Source organism: Vitis riparia, chromosome 7 (assembly GCF_004353265.1).
Source record: "Vitis riparia cultivar Riparia Gloire de Montpellier isolate 1030 chromosome 7, EGFV_Vit.rip_1.0, whole genome shotgun sequence".
In the NCBI taxonomy this organism is placed as follows: domain Eukaryota; kingdom Viridiplantae; phylum Streptophyta; class Magnoliopsida; order Vitales; family Vitaceae; genus Vitis; species Vitis riparia.
This window is the reverse complement of record NC_048437.1, coordinates 26532126-26547610: the sequence shown is the minus strand read 5'-3', so window position 1 is coordinate 26547610 and position 15485 is coordinate 26532126. Positions and strand designations below refer to the sequence as shown.

The following is a 15485-nucleotide window of genomic DNA, read 5'->3' as shown; positions in this document are numbered from 1 at the left end:
TTATTTTTAATATAGTAATTTAATAATATTAAAGTTAAATTTAGTATAAAGTAATAAATTAAAAGAAATTAATTTTTTAAATCCAAGTTAACTCAACTTTTTGTTCATTTTTTACTATAGATATTAACATTTTTTTCCTTGAGTGTTTGATAAACCAACTTAATAACTTACGTCACTTAATAACTTAATTTAAGTCATTAATTAAATTAAGTATTTTTAATAAAATGACTTAGGTGGTATTTGTTTTTTTACTTAATTCTAAATAGAACTTTAATGTTTAATAATGTCAAAATATCAGATTGTTTATTTTTATTAAGTATTAAAAAGTAAAAAAATTGACATGTTTTTTTCATTTAGAAAAAACCAAATATTTTGTTTTTTTTTTTCTATTTAGTAAAAAATTTATAATAAGTTATGGAACACTAGAAAAACAAACAACTTAAAATCTGAAAACAAAGTACTTTCAACAAAAAGTTAAAAAACAAACACTCTCTTAATAATATAACCTAAAGTCTAAAATAATGTTAAATAATAAATAAAAATAATTAACTTATTCTTAAATCCACATATTTATTTTACATTTTTATCATCATTCGCTCTAATTACCTTCACGATCTCTATTGTTACTTCATGATTTTCGTTGTTACTCAACCTCATCTATTTTAATTATAATTTATGAGAATAAATGTGTCAATTTGATAATTTAAAATAAATTTTAAGTTAATTTTATCAAACAACCTTAATAGTTAAAGTAATAATTAAGTAATAGATTTTAAATTGAAAAATTAAGTATAATTTAACTTAAAGTCAACTTAAGTTATTAATTAATAAGTATTAAATTTTACCAAACAATCATTTAGTTTATTACTTAATATTAACAAACTTGAAATAATAAGTTTTAAATAAATAATTTCAACAAAATTCGTATTAAAATCATTACATTAAACAATTAAATTCTAATTTTTATTGCACACCACTTGATGTTTAAATGTAAAAATGTCAAAATAATTAAAGTTATATTTAATTTGGTAACATAAAATATGATCACACGATATATATCCTATGACATCATATATTGTCTTAAAATATCATATTTAGGTAACACTTAAAAGATATCATATCTTATTAAAATAAATAAAAAAATAATATAAAATATGTATTACTAATACATGTTTACATTCCAATATTTTCTATTTAGAAAAGTCAAAATCTTTTGTATCTTTAACAATATTCATGATTAAAATATTTAAACTTCTTATTCAATGTATATAAATTATTTTTATATATTAAATAATATATATATTAATATTATTTTGCAATATATTTTATAAATATTTTTTAGTTCTTTTTTTTAACCACAAATTTAATTTTATAATTTTTTTTTATTTTGTAAAATAAGTAGTATGAAAAATAAAATATCCGGTAAAAACAAATTATTTGATCTTATCTTATTTAGATTGAATATAAAATAAAATAAATAATGAAATAAATTATCCAATAACATGTAATAAAATATGATATCTTCTTTCTTATCCAATCTTATATTATATATTATGTTATGTAGGACTAATCAAATATGCCCTGAAACACTATGAATCCCATTAGAACAAATCCACCTCCACTCCATCATCAACCAAAACTAATTATTGATTAATGAAAAAACCATGGAGAAATTGTATGAACAGCTTCCGTACTAATTTCACTACCCACAAGATTACAAACTGGACTTTGGTATTTCACTTCTCACTGAAAACATCAGATTCCCGGAAAATCCCTGGCGGAGAAAAACAAAACCAGGAAAAGAAAAAGGGAAAAACGTTCGTCGGGTGCTACTCTCTTAACTTCCTTCAGAAATGGTCTCCAAAACTGGACTCCACTGTCTGAAATTCCCCAACCGATGACGACCAAAGAAACCCACATCACCATCACCACCACCATCACTACCCAAAACCCTACTCTGAACCTCCAAATTCTCAGTCGTTCCTTCGTTTCCAGCAGGCAAAACCCTAGACCCACCTCGCTTTTTCGACCTCTTCTTCGATGCAGCGGCTATTAGTGCCATCTCCACTTCCGAGACCACACAGTGCACCCTACTCACCGGCATCATCAAGTAAGCTTTTCCCTCTAACAACACGTCGTCGGCCCGCATGGCCGGAATCCGGCGAGTGCGCCGGAGGTCATCCACCCTAGACACTACGTACCCGGGTTCTTCCAGCATGAGCTCGGCCGCCGTCACCGGGACCTTAACTCGCCGGAGGTTCCCATGAGCATCAAAAAGCTTCGCCGTTTTGGGAGTAGACGATTGAAAAGAATGGCAAGTCATGTAGTTTCCCATATCTCGCAAACGATCTCTTCTACCCCTGTCTTGAATATTGGAGAGTCTCTAGTTGAAACTACTTCTCAGATATCAGAGTTTTTGGCTAAGAAACAGATGGATTGAGGGTTGTGGTGTGAATATAGGGTTATTATATAGGGAGGTGAGTCAAAGTAAAAGTAGAAGAGTAGTGGGAGGTGCTGACAAGGTACGTGGAGTATGTGTGTGTGAGAGAAGGAAAGATAGTGTCAAAAACGCGGAAGAGTGCTAGGGTGGTGGGTGCCTTTGAAGCTCTGGACGTAGTCGTGACGCTGTGGCTGAGAGTGACATTGCGGGGCCGGGAGACAATGTGAGAATGTTCTGCTTTCCTGGTGATTAGTGGGCTTTGAGGTGGTCATCACTATGGGCTGCTCGTGGGAATGTTGGGTTTAATTGTGGCTCTGTTTGATTCTGGAGACTAGATCTTTTTGTGACTTCATTCAAAGTCAAAATACTGTTTGACAAACCAATATTTTGTGAAATCTTGTGTGGTCTGTTATCAAGAGAACAAAAATCAGAATACATTCCCCCTCAGAGAGTTGTGGGCAATCCGATCTGAGGTTTGATTAGATAGATAATGGAGAATCCAAGTTCATTTACAATGTGCTCTGATTTTGCATTGAAGGTGCCTGGGGACTTTGGTGGGAGTTAGGAACATGTGGGATGATGGCTCGCCATGTCTCTCGAATCCCTCATTTTTGGACTTCCAAAAATAAATAAATAAACCGTAAAGGATGACAAACTCTTATGTCTATACACACTTTTTTTTATCTTTTTACATTGTGGGCAAGGTGTCAATACTGGGAACTACAAGACAAGCATTTAGAACCTCAACCAACTAGGCAAAAGAAATGCAGCACAGCTTACCCCATGGGCCACTTGATCTTTTCCTTCTTTTTTCTTTTCTTTTTTTTGCCTTTCAGGTAGACCCCGTCAAATGCTGCATTTCAATGATAACACCGGCTGTGACATGAATAAGAGATATCGGCATCTTTCTTGTACAAGCTAGAATACAGATAAGTAGGGGACCGGGCAAATCCTCGGTACTTAGGAACAATCAACTAACATTAACCATGATTCCAGACACTGCTAGTGATAAAAAAAAAACCACACTTTTCTATGCTTTTAAGAAACAAATGGTAAGATCAAATAAAAAACTACAATACCAGAGGGAGATTTGCTCATACAGGTACATTTTACAGAGCAGTGACGATTAAACACCCGCTTTCACACAGATCCAAAGCAAATACTATTCAATTCAAATGTCCCACCTTGAGAATGATCGTCCTGAGGAATAATTATGATATTTTTCCTTTCCTTCCTTTTTTTCTTGAGCAAGGGGCAGGTTTGCTGTAATACATCTTTCTGAACGTTACCCTACTTGATATATTGAGAGAGCCACTTGAACCCATCACCATAGCCCATTTTGCGTACAATGCTGCACATAAATACCTCAAGGGGGCGGACATTTGAGTCTGCAAGGTTCACCTTCCCCTTCCCAGTGGTGAAGTTGGTCAGACCAAGGTGATAGCGTAATTCATCCTCAGATGCAGCATATGGTATGTCAATCTTGTTTCCCAACACAAGGAATGGGACATTGGCCAAGGCCTCATCAGAGAGCAGTGCATCCAATTCTTTCTTGGATTCTGCAAACCTCTCCTTATCATAGGCATCCACCAGGTACACGACAGCATCCACCTGTAACAGTGCAAATCACAAATATATCACTTCCGAAGTGCCAGAGCAGTGTTAATTTAGCAATATCAGGCGAAACACATGTAAAATTCCATGATGAAAGCACATGTAACCATATCAGATATTAAGTGATCTGACTGTCATTTCAGTAGAATGTTTCATTTTATCATCTACAGAAAATGAAAACAATGAAGGCACGACCCAGAATTTGCACTAGCAGTGACAAAAGAAACTGGACAGGTCATAGAAATATGAACTCAATCTCAGTAAAATTTTTGAGTGGGACCTATCCTTCAATTCCATTGTCACTAGTGCTATTTCAATGTCTCTCTTCCAGCATTCCCTTGAAAACCCTGGTCTTGGAAGCAGACCACTCTTGGCATGTGCTATCAAAGATCATCTCCCCATCCCAATCAGCTATGTCAACTCTTTTATTTTACCACATGATCAGATACTTTCACATTTAATTCCTCCCTTCATAATTTAGCAACTCAACCATCTTAGTGCTTCTATGCTGTTTAATCCAAGGTAGACAGGTAATGGGCTAGGTTTCTACCTTCCTGCCATCACCACCACATGGTAGTGTAAGGGGCATGCTAACAGAAAAGGAAGAGCCATCGCATCAGGTGTTTTTGTATCCATTAAGCAAAGACAATTGGATGGTATCAACGAAATCAAGTGCTAATTCCCATTTATCTATGAATTAACATACACCTTCAAAAAGAGTTAAGATGGGAGAGCAATATCCTAGGAAAGTAGAACATTTCATAACAAAGAAAGAAATGTCATATTTGGATTGGCCTCGCAGCTCATTTTTAAACTTAACAAGAGCTTTTGTACCTATTAAAAGAGTTTTTTTTTTTTTTTTAAATGTTTACTATTGAAGTCAAGAAAATGTTATTTCTTATAGAAGCATTGTTTGACGCATGCCTGAAACTATTTTTTTTATATATATAATTAAACCTCTTAGGTACCAATATTATCCTTCGAAAATTATAGCTGCAGCTTCAACTTCAACTTTTAGTTAGAGCAAAAATTATAAAAGTATTCCCAAACCGAGCATAAAAAATATGGGATTTAAGCATAAATATGCAAATGACTTTACTGCCCCTCATAGTGGAGATTCTGAGTATACTCGAGAAAGAGCAATTCTTGAATTTTACATCAATGGTCTCCAGGCTGTGGCCAGAGGGATGCAGTGACACATGATAGATGATGGCACTAAAGTTATGGGAAATGAAGGTTTCTTTTGTTTATCAATTGAAACCATAAACAGAGCAAGCAAAAAAGGTGCCAGGGACAAGGACCTGGGCCCAAATGATCAAGCAAGCAAATTAGTGGCAAGAACAGCAAGCTAGATGACAAAGAATAAAGAAACTCAAAAGGCAATTGCTTTCTTCGTAATACGCCACGTAGAACCAGAAGTAGCCCTAAAAAATGATGCTTAATACATTTGGCAACTAAAATAGAAGACCCCAAGGGACAATGGGCATAGTGCTTGAAGAGACAGGAATAGTTCTTGTGGGCAAGAATGAATAATAAAACATCAACAAATGGAAGTGGACAACAAGAGTAAACATTTTAATGTGGCAAACACATACCAATACCACACAAGTAAAAGGAATAGAAAAGCCAGACGAGTTACCACTTAACAGTTGGCTGATCAAGCAAACAGTGATATATGGTATGGTACAAGGACACCGAAACAACAGTGTAAGGAGGGCATCAATGGCAAGTGGGAGACAGTGTTAAAAGGAATCGAAAAGCCAGTCATACTTACCACTTAATAGTTGACTGATCAAGCAAACAGTGATATATGGTATAGACTATAGTACAGGGACTAACACAAGGACACTGAAACAACACTGTAAAGAGGACGTCAATGGTAAATGAGAGACAGTGTTAAAAGGAATCGAAAAGCGAGTCATAGTTACCACTTAATGATCAAGCAAACAGTGCTATATGGTATAGTACAAGGACTACCACAAGGACACTGAAACAACGAGGGCGTCAATAGTAAGTGGGAGACAGTGTTAAAAGGGATCGAAAAGCCAGTCATAGTTAGTACTTAACAGTTGGCTGATCGATCATACAGTGATAAATGATATAGTACAAGAACTAACACAAGGGCACTGAAACAACAGTATAAATAGGGCGTCAATAGTAACTGGGAGACGGTGTCATTATCCTCAATTTGATCCAAACACCTCTGACAACAAATGTAGGCAAGGCTCACACAACTCAGAAAAGGGTAGGGTTACAATGGTATGTTTCTCGTCATGAAGGGTCTGAATAGGCACTGTAATGTGGAAGTTAAAAATAATAACAAACTCCCACTTTCTTTCAGCTTTTTTATCAACTTATCAAAGAAACTTTGGTTGCAAGAGAATGAGGCATGACCTCTAGCAGCAATATAATGCAAACAGCCAATAAGAAGGAATGGTACCTAGGAACCAAAAATAAAATGTAATGCTCAAAAAGAACATAGCAGAGATAAGGAAAATGCAACAATGGAACAATGAAAATAAATAGGATTGAAGTAAGGTTCTGCAAAACCACCAAAAGAAAAAAGAAAAAAAAGAAAAGAAGAAGATAAAAACTAAAAATCACTAGACAATAGATATATTGGTATGGCCACCTCAAAGTGGTCGAACTTACATATACACCGTTTATTCAATGCCGGCATCAATATTGTGCACAATCAACCTATATATGAAGGGTCTTCACAAACTTCACGAATAATAAAATTGCCCACAGATTCTAGAAGAGATTAATAATGGAAAAGATTAACAAAAATTGGCACAGTTCTTAATATAGCCATATTCTATATCATAACCAATAACATCAACATACAATCTAGACGAATAAAGAAATATTAACCAACTGACTAACAGATACCAGAGAAATTCCATACTTTGGCATAGTAATCCTTCCAGACTCTGCGAGCAATCTGATGCCCTCCCAAATCGAAGGCCTTGAACTTGATTTTCCCAATACTCAATTCTTCCGACGTCGGATACTGAGTCGGCTGATGCTGAACCAATCTCTGTAAAAACAGTCCAAAGAACAATCAAGATTGGTACAGAAAACAATAAAACAACAAAACTCCATTTGCTTCCCCGGGAAAAGAAAAGGAAAACGGTAGAGAATCAAAACACACCTCATCCTTCAACATGTGAAGCAACGTCGTTTTTCCGGCATTATCGAGACCTAGAAACAAGATCTTGGCCTCTTTCTGCCACAAGCCGAGGGAGGCGAGAACGCCATAGAACCAGTCGAGAATAAACATGGCCGATTGGTTTCTCACGAGAATCGGACTCCAAAGTTCAACAGATCAACTCAAATTGATCACAATCAGTAAAACAAAGAACCAGATCGCCGGAGAAGAGAGCGCCAGAGTTCGAACAGTCGACGACTCCGCCGGAGATTCCCGTGTTCCGGTTGGTGCAAATGGAGATAACAGCAAAAAAACAAACCCTAGAGAGAGATAAGGAAGAAGAGAGAGAGAACAGCAAAGAAGAATTGGGTAAAAATTTTGTTTTTTTTCTGTTGTCGACATTATATGAGCTGGCTCTGTTTTGCGAGTAGGGCCGAAGTAAACGACGTCGTTTTGGGATAAACACCGCACCTCACTCAGCAGAAGCCATAGAGAGTGGGTCGAGGCCATTTCACTTTTCATTTTCCTTTGGATGTGGGCCCTGGCCCAAATTAAACGAGAGATAACTTTGGTCCTTGGGCCCACAAACATCCTCCCAAAGATGGTCTCGGTCCAATGAAGAATTTTTCTTTAGGACTTTCACTGTCTTAAGACCTTTGAATAAATAATTAATTGTTTCTAACCTTTGTGTGCTCTCAAATATTATAACATATGTTAATAATTGTTTAAGTTTCATCATATATTTTTCTATAGGGGTAAGTAGTCTGCATACGTATTTTTGTATCCAATACATCACCTTATGTCCCATTCGAAATAAAATATCACATAAACAATGGGGAAATGTGTTCTTAATCATAAATTAACTATATAACTATAATAACATTTTTACATAATATACAAATTGAAATACACAAATAGAATCTCTCATTGCCAAAAAGAATATCCAAAATATTCAAAAAAGTAAATACCTATGACTTAACCATGTTGTATTGATAACAAGTTCATTTTAGTTATATTAGATAATGTCAACAGATTATTTTAAGTTGAATAGAAAAAACCAAATATTTTGGCTTTTTCTATTCAGTCAAAAAACAAACTCCACCTTAGTATTAAATACCTACAACTTAACCATGTTCACGACGCAACAATCTTTAATTACTCCGGTTAATATTCCTTAATGTTGTTAAAGGAATATAGGTTTTCCAACAACTCAATATTCAATATTTGAATCTTCTTTGAAATATTAGGAGAAATACCTTACTATCATGTTTTGACTCTATTTTATTTGACACATTGCTTTACCTTAGAAATAGTTTTTTTTTCTATGTATGCAAGTTACAAAATGGTAGATGATACTATAAAATGACACAATGCTTAAGAGAGACTCAAGTGTTGAAAAAAATATATATATTGATCCATTTTATTCTCTTTAATTATCTAATTTACTATAATTTAAATTTTTTTAGATGTACTTATAACTTTTCAGTTAGACAAATAATAACCTTGGATTTTCAATGGAAACTAAATCACTAACTAAAATAATTTATAAGCCAAAAATAGAAAGAATACAATATGATTATATCAATGGTTTAAAAATAAGAATGATAATCAAACAAAGTTTTTTCAATCCTACCCTTAATAAAAACCAAATTTGGATGAAAAATAAATGATTTAAAGGTAGATTTGAGATTTTTTTTTTTAAAACATGAGATGAGTTATTTATAATTATGTATATAATTAAATTAACAAATAATTTATTTTTTTCATTTTTTTTATCTATTTACGAATATATATTATTGACTAGGGAGACCCTAACTTACAAAAGGAGGATTTCATGTTGGTTTACTTTTCCTCTCATATTTTAGAGTTTTGGGAGCAAAATAGCCCTTTCATGTAAAGAAATATCAGCTTTAGCCTTTTTACAAAACTCATGTTCAAATTACTCGTGTCATAATTTATTTTTAATAAAATTTAAGTTGAAGCCTCAGTTGTCAATTGAGGCTTCATTTTTAAATTGAAGTCTCTATTGCCAATTGAGACTTTATTTTTTAACTAAGCCTTAGTTATTTTATTTTTTTACTTTAAAATTTAATTAAAAATATTAAATTTTAAATTATTATTGAAATTTAAAAAAATATATTTTAATAATAAAAATTATATATATTTAAACTTAAAGATCTAATATTACTTCAATAAAGATAATTTGATAAATATAATATTATTTATCAATTAATTAATAATCTTATAATAATAAAATTATATGACATATAAATAAAATATAAAATTATGTAATTTATTAATTTAAGTTATATCACATGTAATATCAGGGAGGAACATTTTTTTTTCCATTATATAAATGTTTAATGGGTATTTTTTTTGTGACTTTGATGAAACTACTAAAAATTACATTTAGTAGTAGACTTTTTCTAATTAATTTCATTAACTAATTTCAAAATGTATATATTGTGTGTACAAATAATAGTTTTTTTTTTCTTTTTTTTTTACATTAAATTATAAATATATGCTTTAAAATAATTTTAAAAAATCTATATATGGAAACTTAAGAATATATTATTATTTCAATAAAGATGAATTTGTCAAAATACAAATAAATCAATATATTAAAAATACAACAAGTTAAATATCTTAAATTAATAAATTATATAATTTTATATTTTATTTAGATTTCATATAACTTTATTATTTTAAGATTATTAATTTATTAATAAATAAAATATTCATTTGTTATTATATTTATCAATTTATCTTTATTGAAGTAATATTAGATCTTTAAGTTTAAATATATAAATTTTTATTATTAAAATATATTTTTTTTAATTTCAATAATAATTTGTAATTTAATATTTTTAATTAAATTTTAAAGTAAAAAAAAAAATTGAAGTCTCAATTGCCAATTGAGACTTTAGTTAAAAAATGAAGTCTCGGTTGACTGAGGCTTTAACTTAATTTTTTTTTAAAAAAAAAAATTATGCTATGACTCTTATATGACAATAAAAGGGCTAATTTTAACATAAGTTAGGTAAAGGGGCTAAAATTGATATTTCTTTACATTTTGCCCCCAAATTCTCATTCTAAAGCCCCAGCCAAATCTAGGAGTTTTGGGCCAAATGGGCTTATTCAAAAAATTAATATTAAAAGTGGGCTTATTCCAAAACTAATGTTCAAAATAGCCCCCATCAATCCACATAACTATAAAACCCAATTTTTTATACTATTTTTGTTTACTTTCCCAGCTTCCCATCTCATGCTCTGTTCTCTGTGTAATTTTTTCTTCAAAACCCTAGCCACATTAGTGGGCCACTGTGAGAGAGACATTGTTAGAGCTACAAAGCATTAAGGTTGAGGTTGGTCCCAATATTCTTTTTGGCGTGTTTTATGTAAAGTTTTTTGCACTTTCCTTTTCTTTTTTTTCCCATCTCGGAATCTCGGTTTTCAGATTTTATTTTTTCTTATTGCTTTTGGTTTTCTCTTTTGTTTACGTCTTTCACGGTTATTTTAGTGTAAATGGTTTGTTATCATCCAAAGATTGAAGCCCTTTAAGATGTAGACATTTGTTGAAATTTCTAGGGAAAATGAAATTTTCTGGAGGAAAAAGACAAATCCGTTATTCTAATATTTGTCATTTATTTTAGTTTGTTTTTTGTCCCTTTTCTATTGGGACTTTGGGAGAATGAATTTTATATCCTTCCTTAAAGTTGCTTTCTAACGCATCCTAACTCAAGACATACATGTGAGCTTGGTGTCTCACACAGGGCCTACAGTTGTATATTGTGATGGTTAATGTCTTAAGGGCAGGTTTCAGCTTTAGCCTTGTTAGCTTAAGCATCATATAAGGTAACCTGCATGGGAAAATAGGCCTCAATTTTGTAGCATCTGGTTCTGGATCTGCAGCGCACTTAAATGGTCCAACCTTGATTTCTCCAACGAATAAGTTCATTTTTTCCCTTTTTTGATTGGTAATAAAATATTTTTAGGTCTTAATTGGTTTTTAGCTTGAAGGTGCTCATTACATTGCTCGATAGCTTGAAGCTACAGTTGAGTCGTCGAGTAGCAAAAGAAGGGGTTTGTTTAAGGGTTTTAGGTCTTTCAAGTCAATTATTATTAAATTAACACTACTTATAATATAATTTATGTCATCAACATCAAAGACTTATTATTACTTATTAAAAAATAAAAATAACTATATAATTGTAATATCTTTTACTATCTTAAACTCACTTTCGGATTTTTCAGGGGCTTAATGTTAAGTTTTTAAATTTTGTGAATTTGATAATATCATTACTAAATTTATAAAATATTTATATATTTGGATATTTAAATGAATAAATGAATATAATAATTAAAATTTGAAGGTGTAGTAGAGTCATTTTTATAAATATATCATATTTAAATACTTCACTTTTAAATAAACTTTATAAAATATACTGTTATTTATTTTTATTTTCATATTTTCAATTGCTAATTTACTTAATATCTTTTTTTTAAATAATATTATTTAATTTTATGACAAGTCAACACAATACATGAATAATATTTAATATGTATCGAATTAATTCGGCAGCCGGACTAAGATCGTAATGAAAATTTGGAGACATGATGGGCCCTAGACATAGTAAGAAGAGTAAGAAAAAAAAAAATTGTCATTCATCACTTCTTGCTCATTGGATCTTTTCATGTATGGGTTTGTGAGAAACTAACCAATAAATGTTTCCCAACATTATCCTTTCTATAAGATAAAAGGAACAGATCCTTCGTAGAAGGATGAGTCCATATCACTTGAGGTTTGCTTTACCACTAGCTAACCATATCCAATTCCACACTAACTGGGTCAGCTTGAAGGTTATGTACTTGATATTCTCCACTTATGAAAGTAAATTGTATTATTCATTCTATTATGGTAACAAATTTTTTAATTGTATGTTTCATATATAAAACAATATAATAACCTTAGGATATGGTTTTTATTTATGAGATATTGAAAATTATTTTTTTTACAAGGTTCTTTAAAAAATCTCAATTTTTTTAAAATAACATATTTAACATCTACTTATTTTAAAATTTAATTTTTAATATAAAAATATTAATTTCATTTTATCAATAAAATATTAAAAGTTAATCTCATCCTAATTATCAAATTAGAAAAATAAACTAAACGTGTTTGTAACCCAAACATGTGTAAAACATTTTATTGGACATAAAAAATAAAATAAAATACATCAAGTTATGCAATAATAGACATAGTAGTAAGCTCAACATTTTCTCAACATCCAAAGAAGAGAATTACCATTAGATAGTTTTCTAAAAATATTTTATAAATTTTTGTAATGTATATAAGTATGTTGTAATTTCATGAATAATAAGTTGAGCAAATTGTATTTCATATTTCAATTCTCAAACATAAATTTGTTCTTAAAAATAATTTTTAAGAACTATAGAATAGAGTTACTTGACTAGTTTTTTTAGATGTGATATATGTTATTGGAACTCAGGGAACTTCCTTAGTTGCATTTTATTATTATTTTTTTTCATATGTTTGTACAAATCGTCAATGGAGAAACCATTAGGTAGAAGCTAGTATTTAGGGAATGATGAAATAATTCTTATCCATTTCGAATATGCCACCACCCCAGACAATGGTCCTAATGCCCATATTGATGTTTAGTATTATGACCAATACTACAATTTATTGCTATTATTTAGGTCATCTAAGGCATACTCGTGATTTTTTATTTAAAAATCAATAAAAGAAATTGAACCTAAACCCTATGCTATTTTATTTTATTTTTTTACTATAAAATGACATGTTAATTTGCTATCATGAGTTCTTCATCTCTATGAGTTCTTCATTTTGAAATATTTATTGATATTATCATATTAAGTCATAATATCACCCTACTATTTACTTATACACTTATTTGCTTGTAAATTACTTTCATTTGAGTTGAACTTGGTATTTAGACATGAAGCTTTGTTACATTCCAATATTTATTTGATTTATTTTTGTCTTTTATGAATCATTGACCATAAAGTATTATTTTTTACTTGAATAAATATTATTTTTTATATAATAACCATTTGTTATTATCTATATGAAGTCAATTATGACTGATTCCACAGTTGAAGTGCTATGTTATTGGAATGGAACAATTTTGAGGACAGAAACGAATTTGAGATATATTGGAAATAATGTAGAGACCGAGCCTATAGATGTGTCCATTCATACGACCTTTGTGGTATTGTTGAACATGATATATGATATCATTGGTGTCTAGAGGCACTATCAATTGGTCTTGAAATGTCGACACTATCAACCCCTTACCTTTTTATCCTCACAATTTGTACAGTCACCCATCTCTTCAGATGTACCATCAGTGCAACACCCTACTTATTCAAACCTACCATTAGTGCAACCCCTTACCTCTTTAGATCTACAATTAGTACAATCCCCTATTTCTTTAGACTTATCTTCAGTTTAGACCTCTACTTCTTCAGACTCACCATCAGCACAACCCCTTACCTCTTCAGACTCATCATCAGTACAACCCCTTACCTCTTCAAACTCACCATCAGTGCAGATTGACACATCTACTCAACTAGATTTAATGTCAGCCACTCCAAGAGGTAGGCGGGACCTACGTCAACCTAGATTGCTACCTTCACCACCACCTCTATTTCAAACTCCAGCCCTATCACAAACAAATGTTCTTCATGCGTCACATGCAGTACCTACTACAGTTAGAGATGAGCGTCCAAAAAGGAAGAGAGTACCAGTTACACATAGGTTCTCTATTTGTGGAGGCATGTGAGATTATATATATTTTTTATAATCCACTATATTAATGTTTATTAGATATTTTTTGTGACTTTGATTAAACTACTGAAAATTACATTTTGTAGTAGACTTTTTCTAATTAATTTCATTAACTAATTTTGTCAAAAAATCTTTATATGACAACTGTGACTTAAGAGTATACTATTATTTCAATAAAGATAAATTTGTCATAATACAAATAAATTAATATCTTAAAAAACAACAAATTAAATATCTTAAATTAATAAATTATACAATTTTATATATTATTTATATGTTATATAAGTTTATTATTTTAAGTTTATTAATTTATTAATAAATAAAATATTCATTTATAATATCTTCTATTTATCAATTTATGTTTGTTGAAGTAATACTAGATTCTTGAGTTTAAATATAAATAATTTATTATTAAAGTATATATATTTAATTTCAATAATAAATTATAATTTAATAGTTTTTAATTAAATTTGAAAGTAAAAATTAGCAACTGCAACTTAAAAGTATACTATTATTTCGATAAAAATAAATTTGTCATAATACAAATAAATTAATATCTAAAAAAATAACAAATTAAATATCTTAAATTAATAAATTATACAATTTTATATATTATTTATATGTTATATAAATTTTTTATTTTAAGATTATTAATTTATTAATAAATAAAATATTCATTTATAATATCTTCTATTTATTAATTTATGTTTCTTGAAGTAATACTAGATTCTTAAGTTTAAATATAAATAATTTATTATTTAAGTATATTTTTTAAATTTCAATCATAAATTGTAATTTAATAAATTTTAATTAAATTTTAAATTAAAAATAAATAAATAAAACCTTAGTTGTCAACTACGATTTTAGTTAAAAAATAGAGCATCAATTGACAATTGCAGCTTTAATTCAAAAATGAAACCTCAGTTGCCAATTGAGGCTTCGGTTTAAAAATGAAGCCTCAGTTAGCAATTGAGATTTTAGTTAAAAAATAAAGTCTTAGTTGCCAATTGAGGGTTCAGTTTAAAAATGAAGCCTCAGTTGGTAATTGTGACTTCAGTTCAAAAATGAAGCCTCAGTTAGCAATTGAGATTTTAGTTAAAAAATAAAGTCTTAGTTGCCAATTGAGGGTTCAGTTTAAAAATGAAGTCTCAGTTGGTAATTGTGACTTCAGTTCAAAAATGAAGTCTTAGTTGCAGTTGCCAACTGAAACTTTAATTAAAATGATGAAAAAAAAATTTAATGACATGACGCCTATGTGGCACCAAAGAGACCAATTTGAATATAAGTTTCAAAAAGTGGTTAGATATTATATATATATTTTTTTAATAAATGGCCCATTTTAACCCAAAACTCCATATTTTATGAGATAACACAAAAGTTGGAACTTCACTTCTAGTATCCAAGATTTCCATTTTTAAAATTTTAAATTATATATATAATCTAAATTA

At 30.2% G+C, this 15485-nt stretch overlaps 2 protein-coding genes across 2 annotated transcripts; both read right to left on the bottom strand.

The window, feature by feature from the left end:
* Nucleotides 1–1837: 1837 nt before the first annotated feature.
* On the bottom strand, nt 1838–2335 carry LOC117918210. The gene has a single exon (XM_034834718.1). It carries the CDS (start codon nt 2333–2335, stop codon nt 1838–1840), a length of 498 nt encoding a protein of 165 aa, XP_034690609.1.
* Nucleotides 2336–3383: 1048 nt separating this feature from the next.
* On the bottom strand, nt 3384–7568 carry LOC117918620 (GTP-binding protein SAR1A-like). The gene is made up of 3 exons (XM_034835402.1): nt 7209–7568; nt 6963–7094; nt 3384–4051 (listed from the first exon to the last, which is right to left on the bottom strand). The coding sequence occupies exons 1-3, from the start codon at nt 7335–7337 to the stop codon at nt 3731–3733; spliced, it is 582 nt and encodes a 193-aa protein (XP_034691293.1). The 5' UTR covers nt 7338–7568; the 3' UTR covers nt 3384–3730.
* Nucleotides 7569–15485: the final 7917 nt, after the last annotated feature.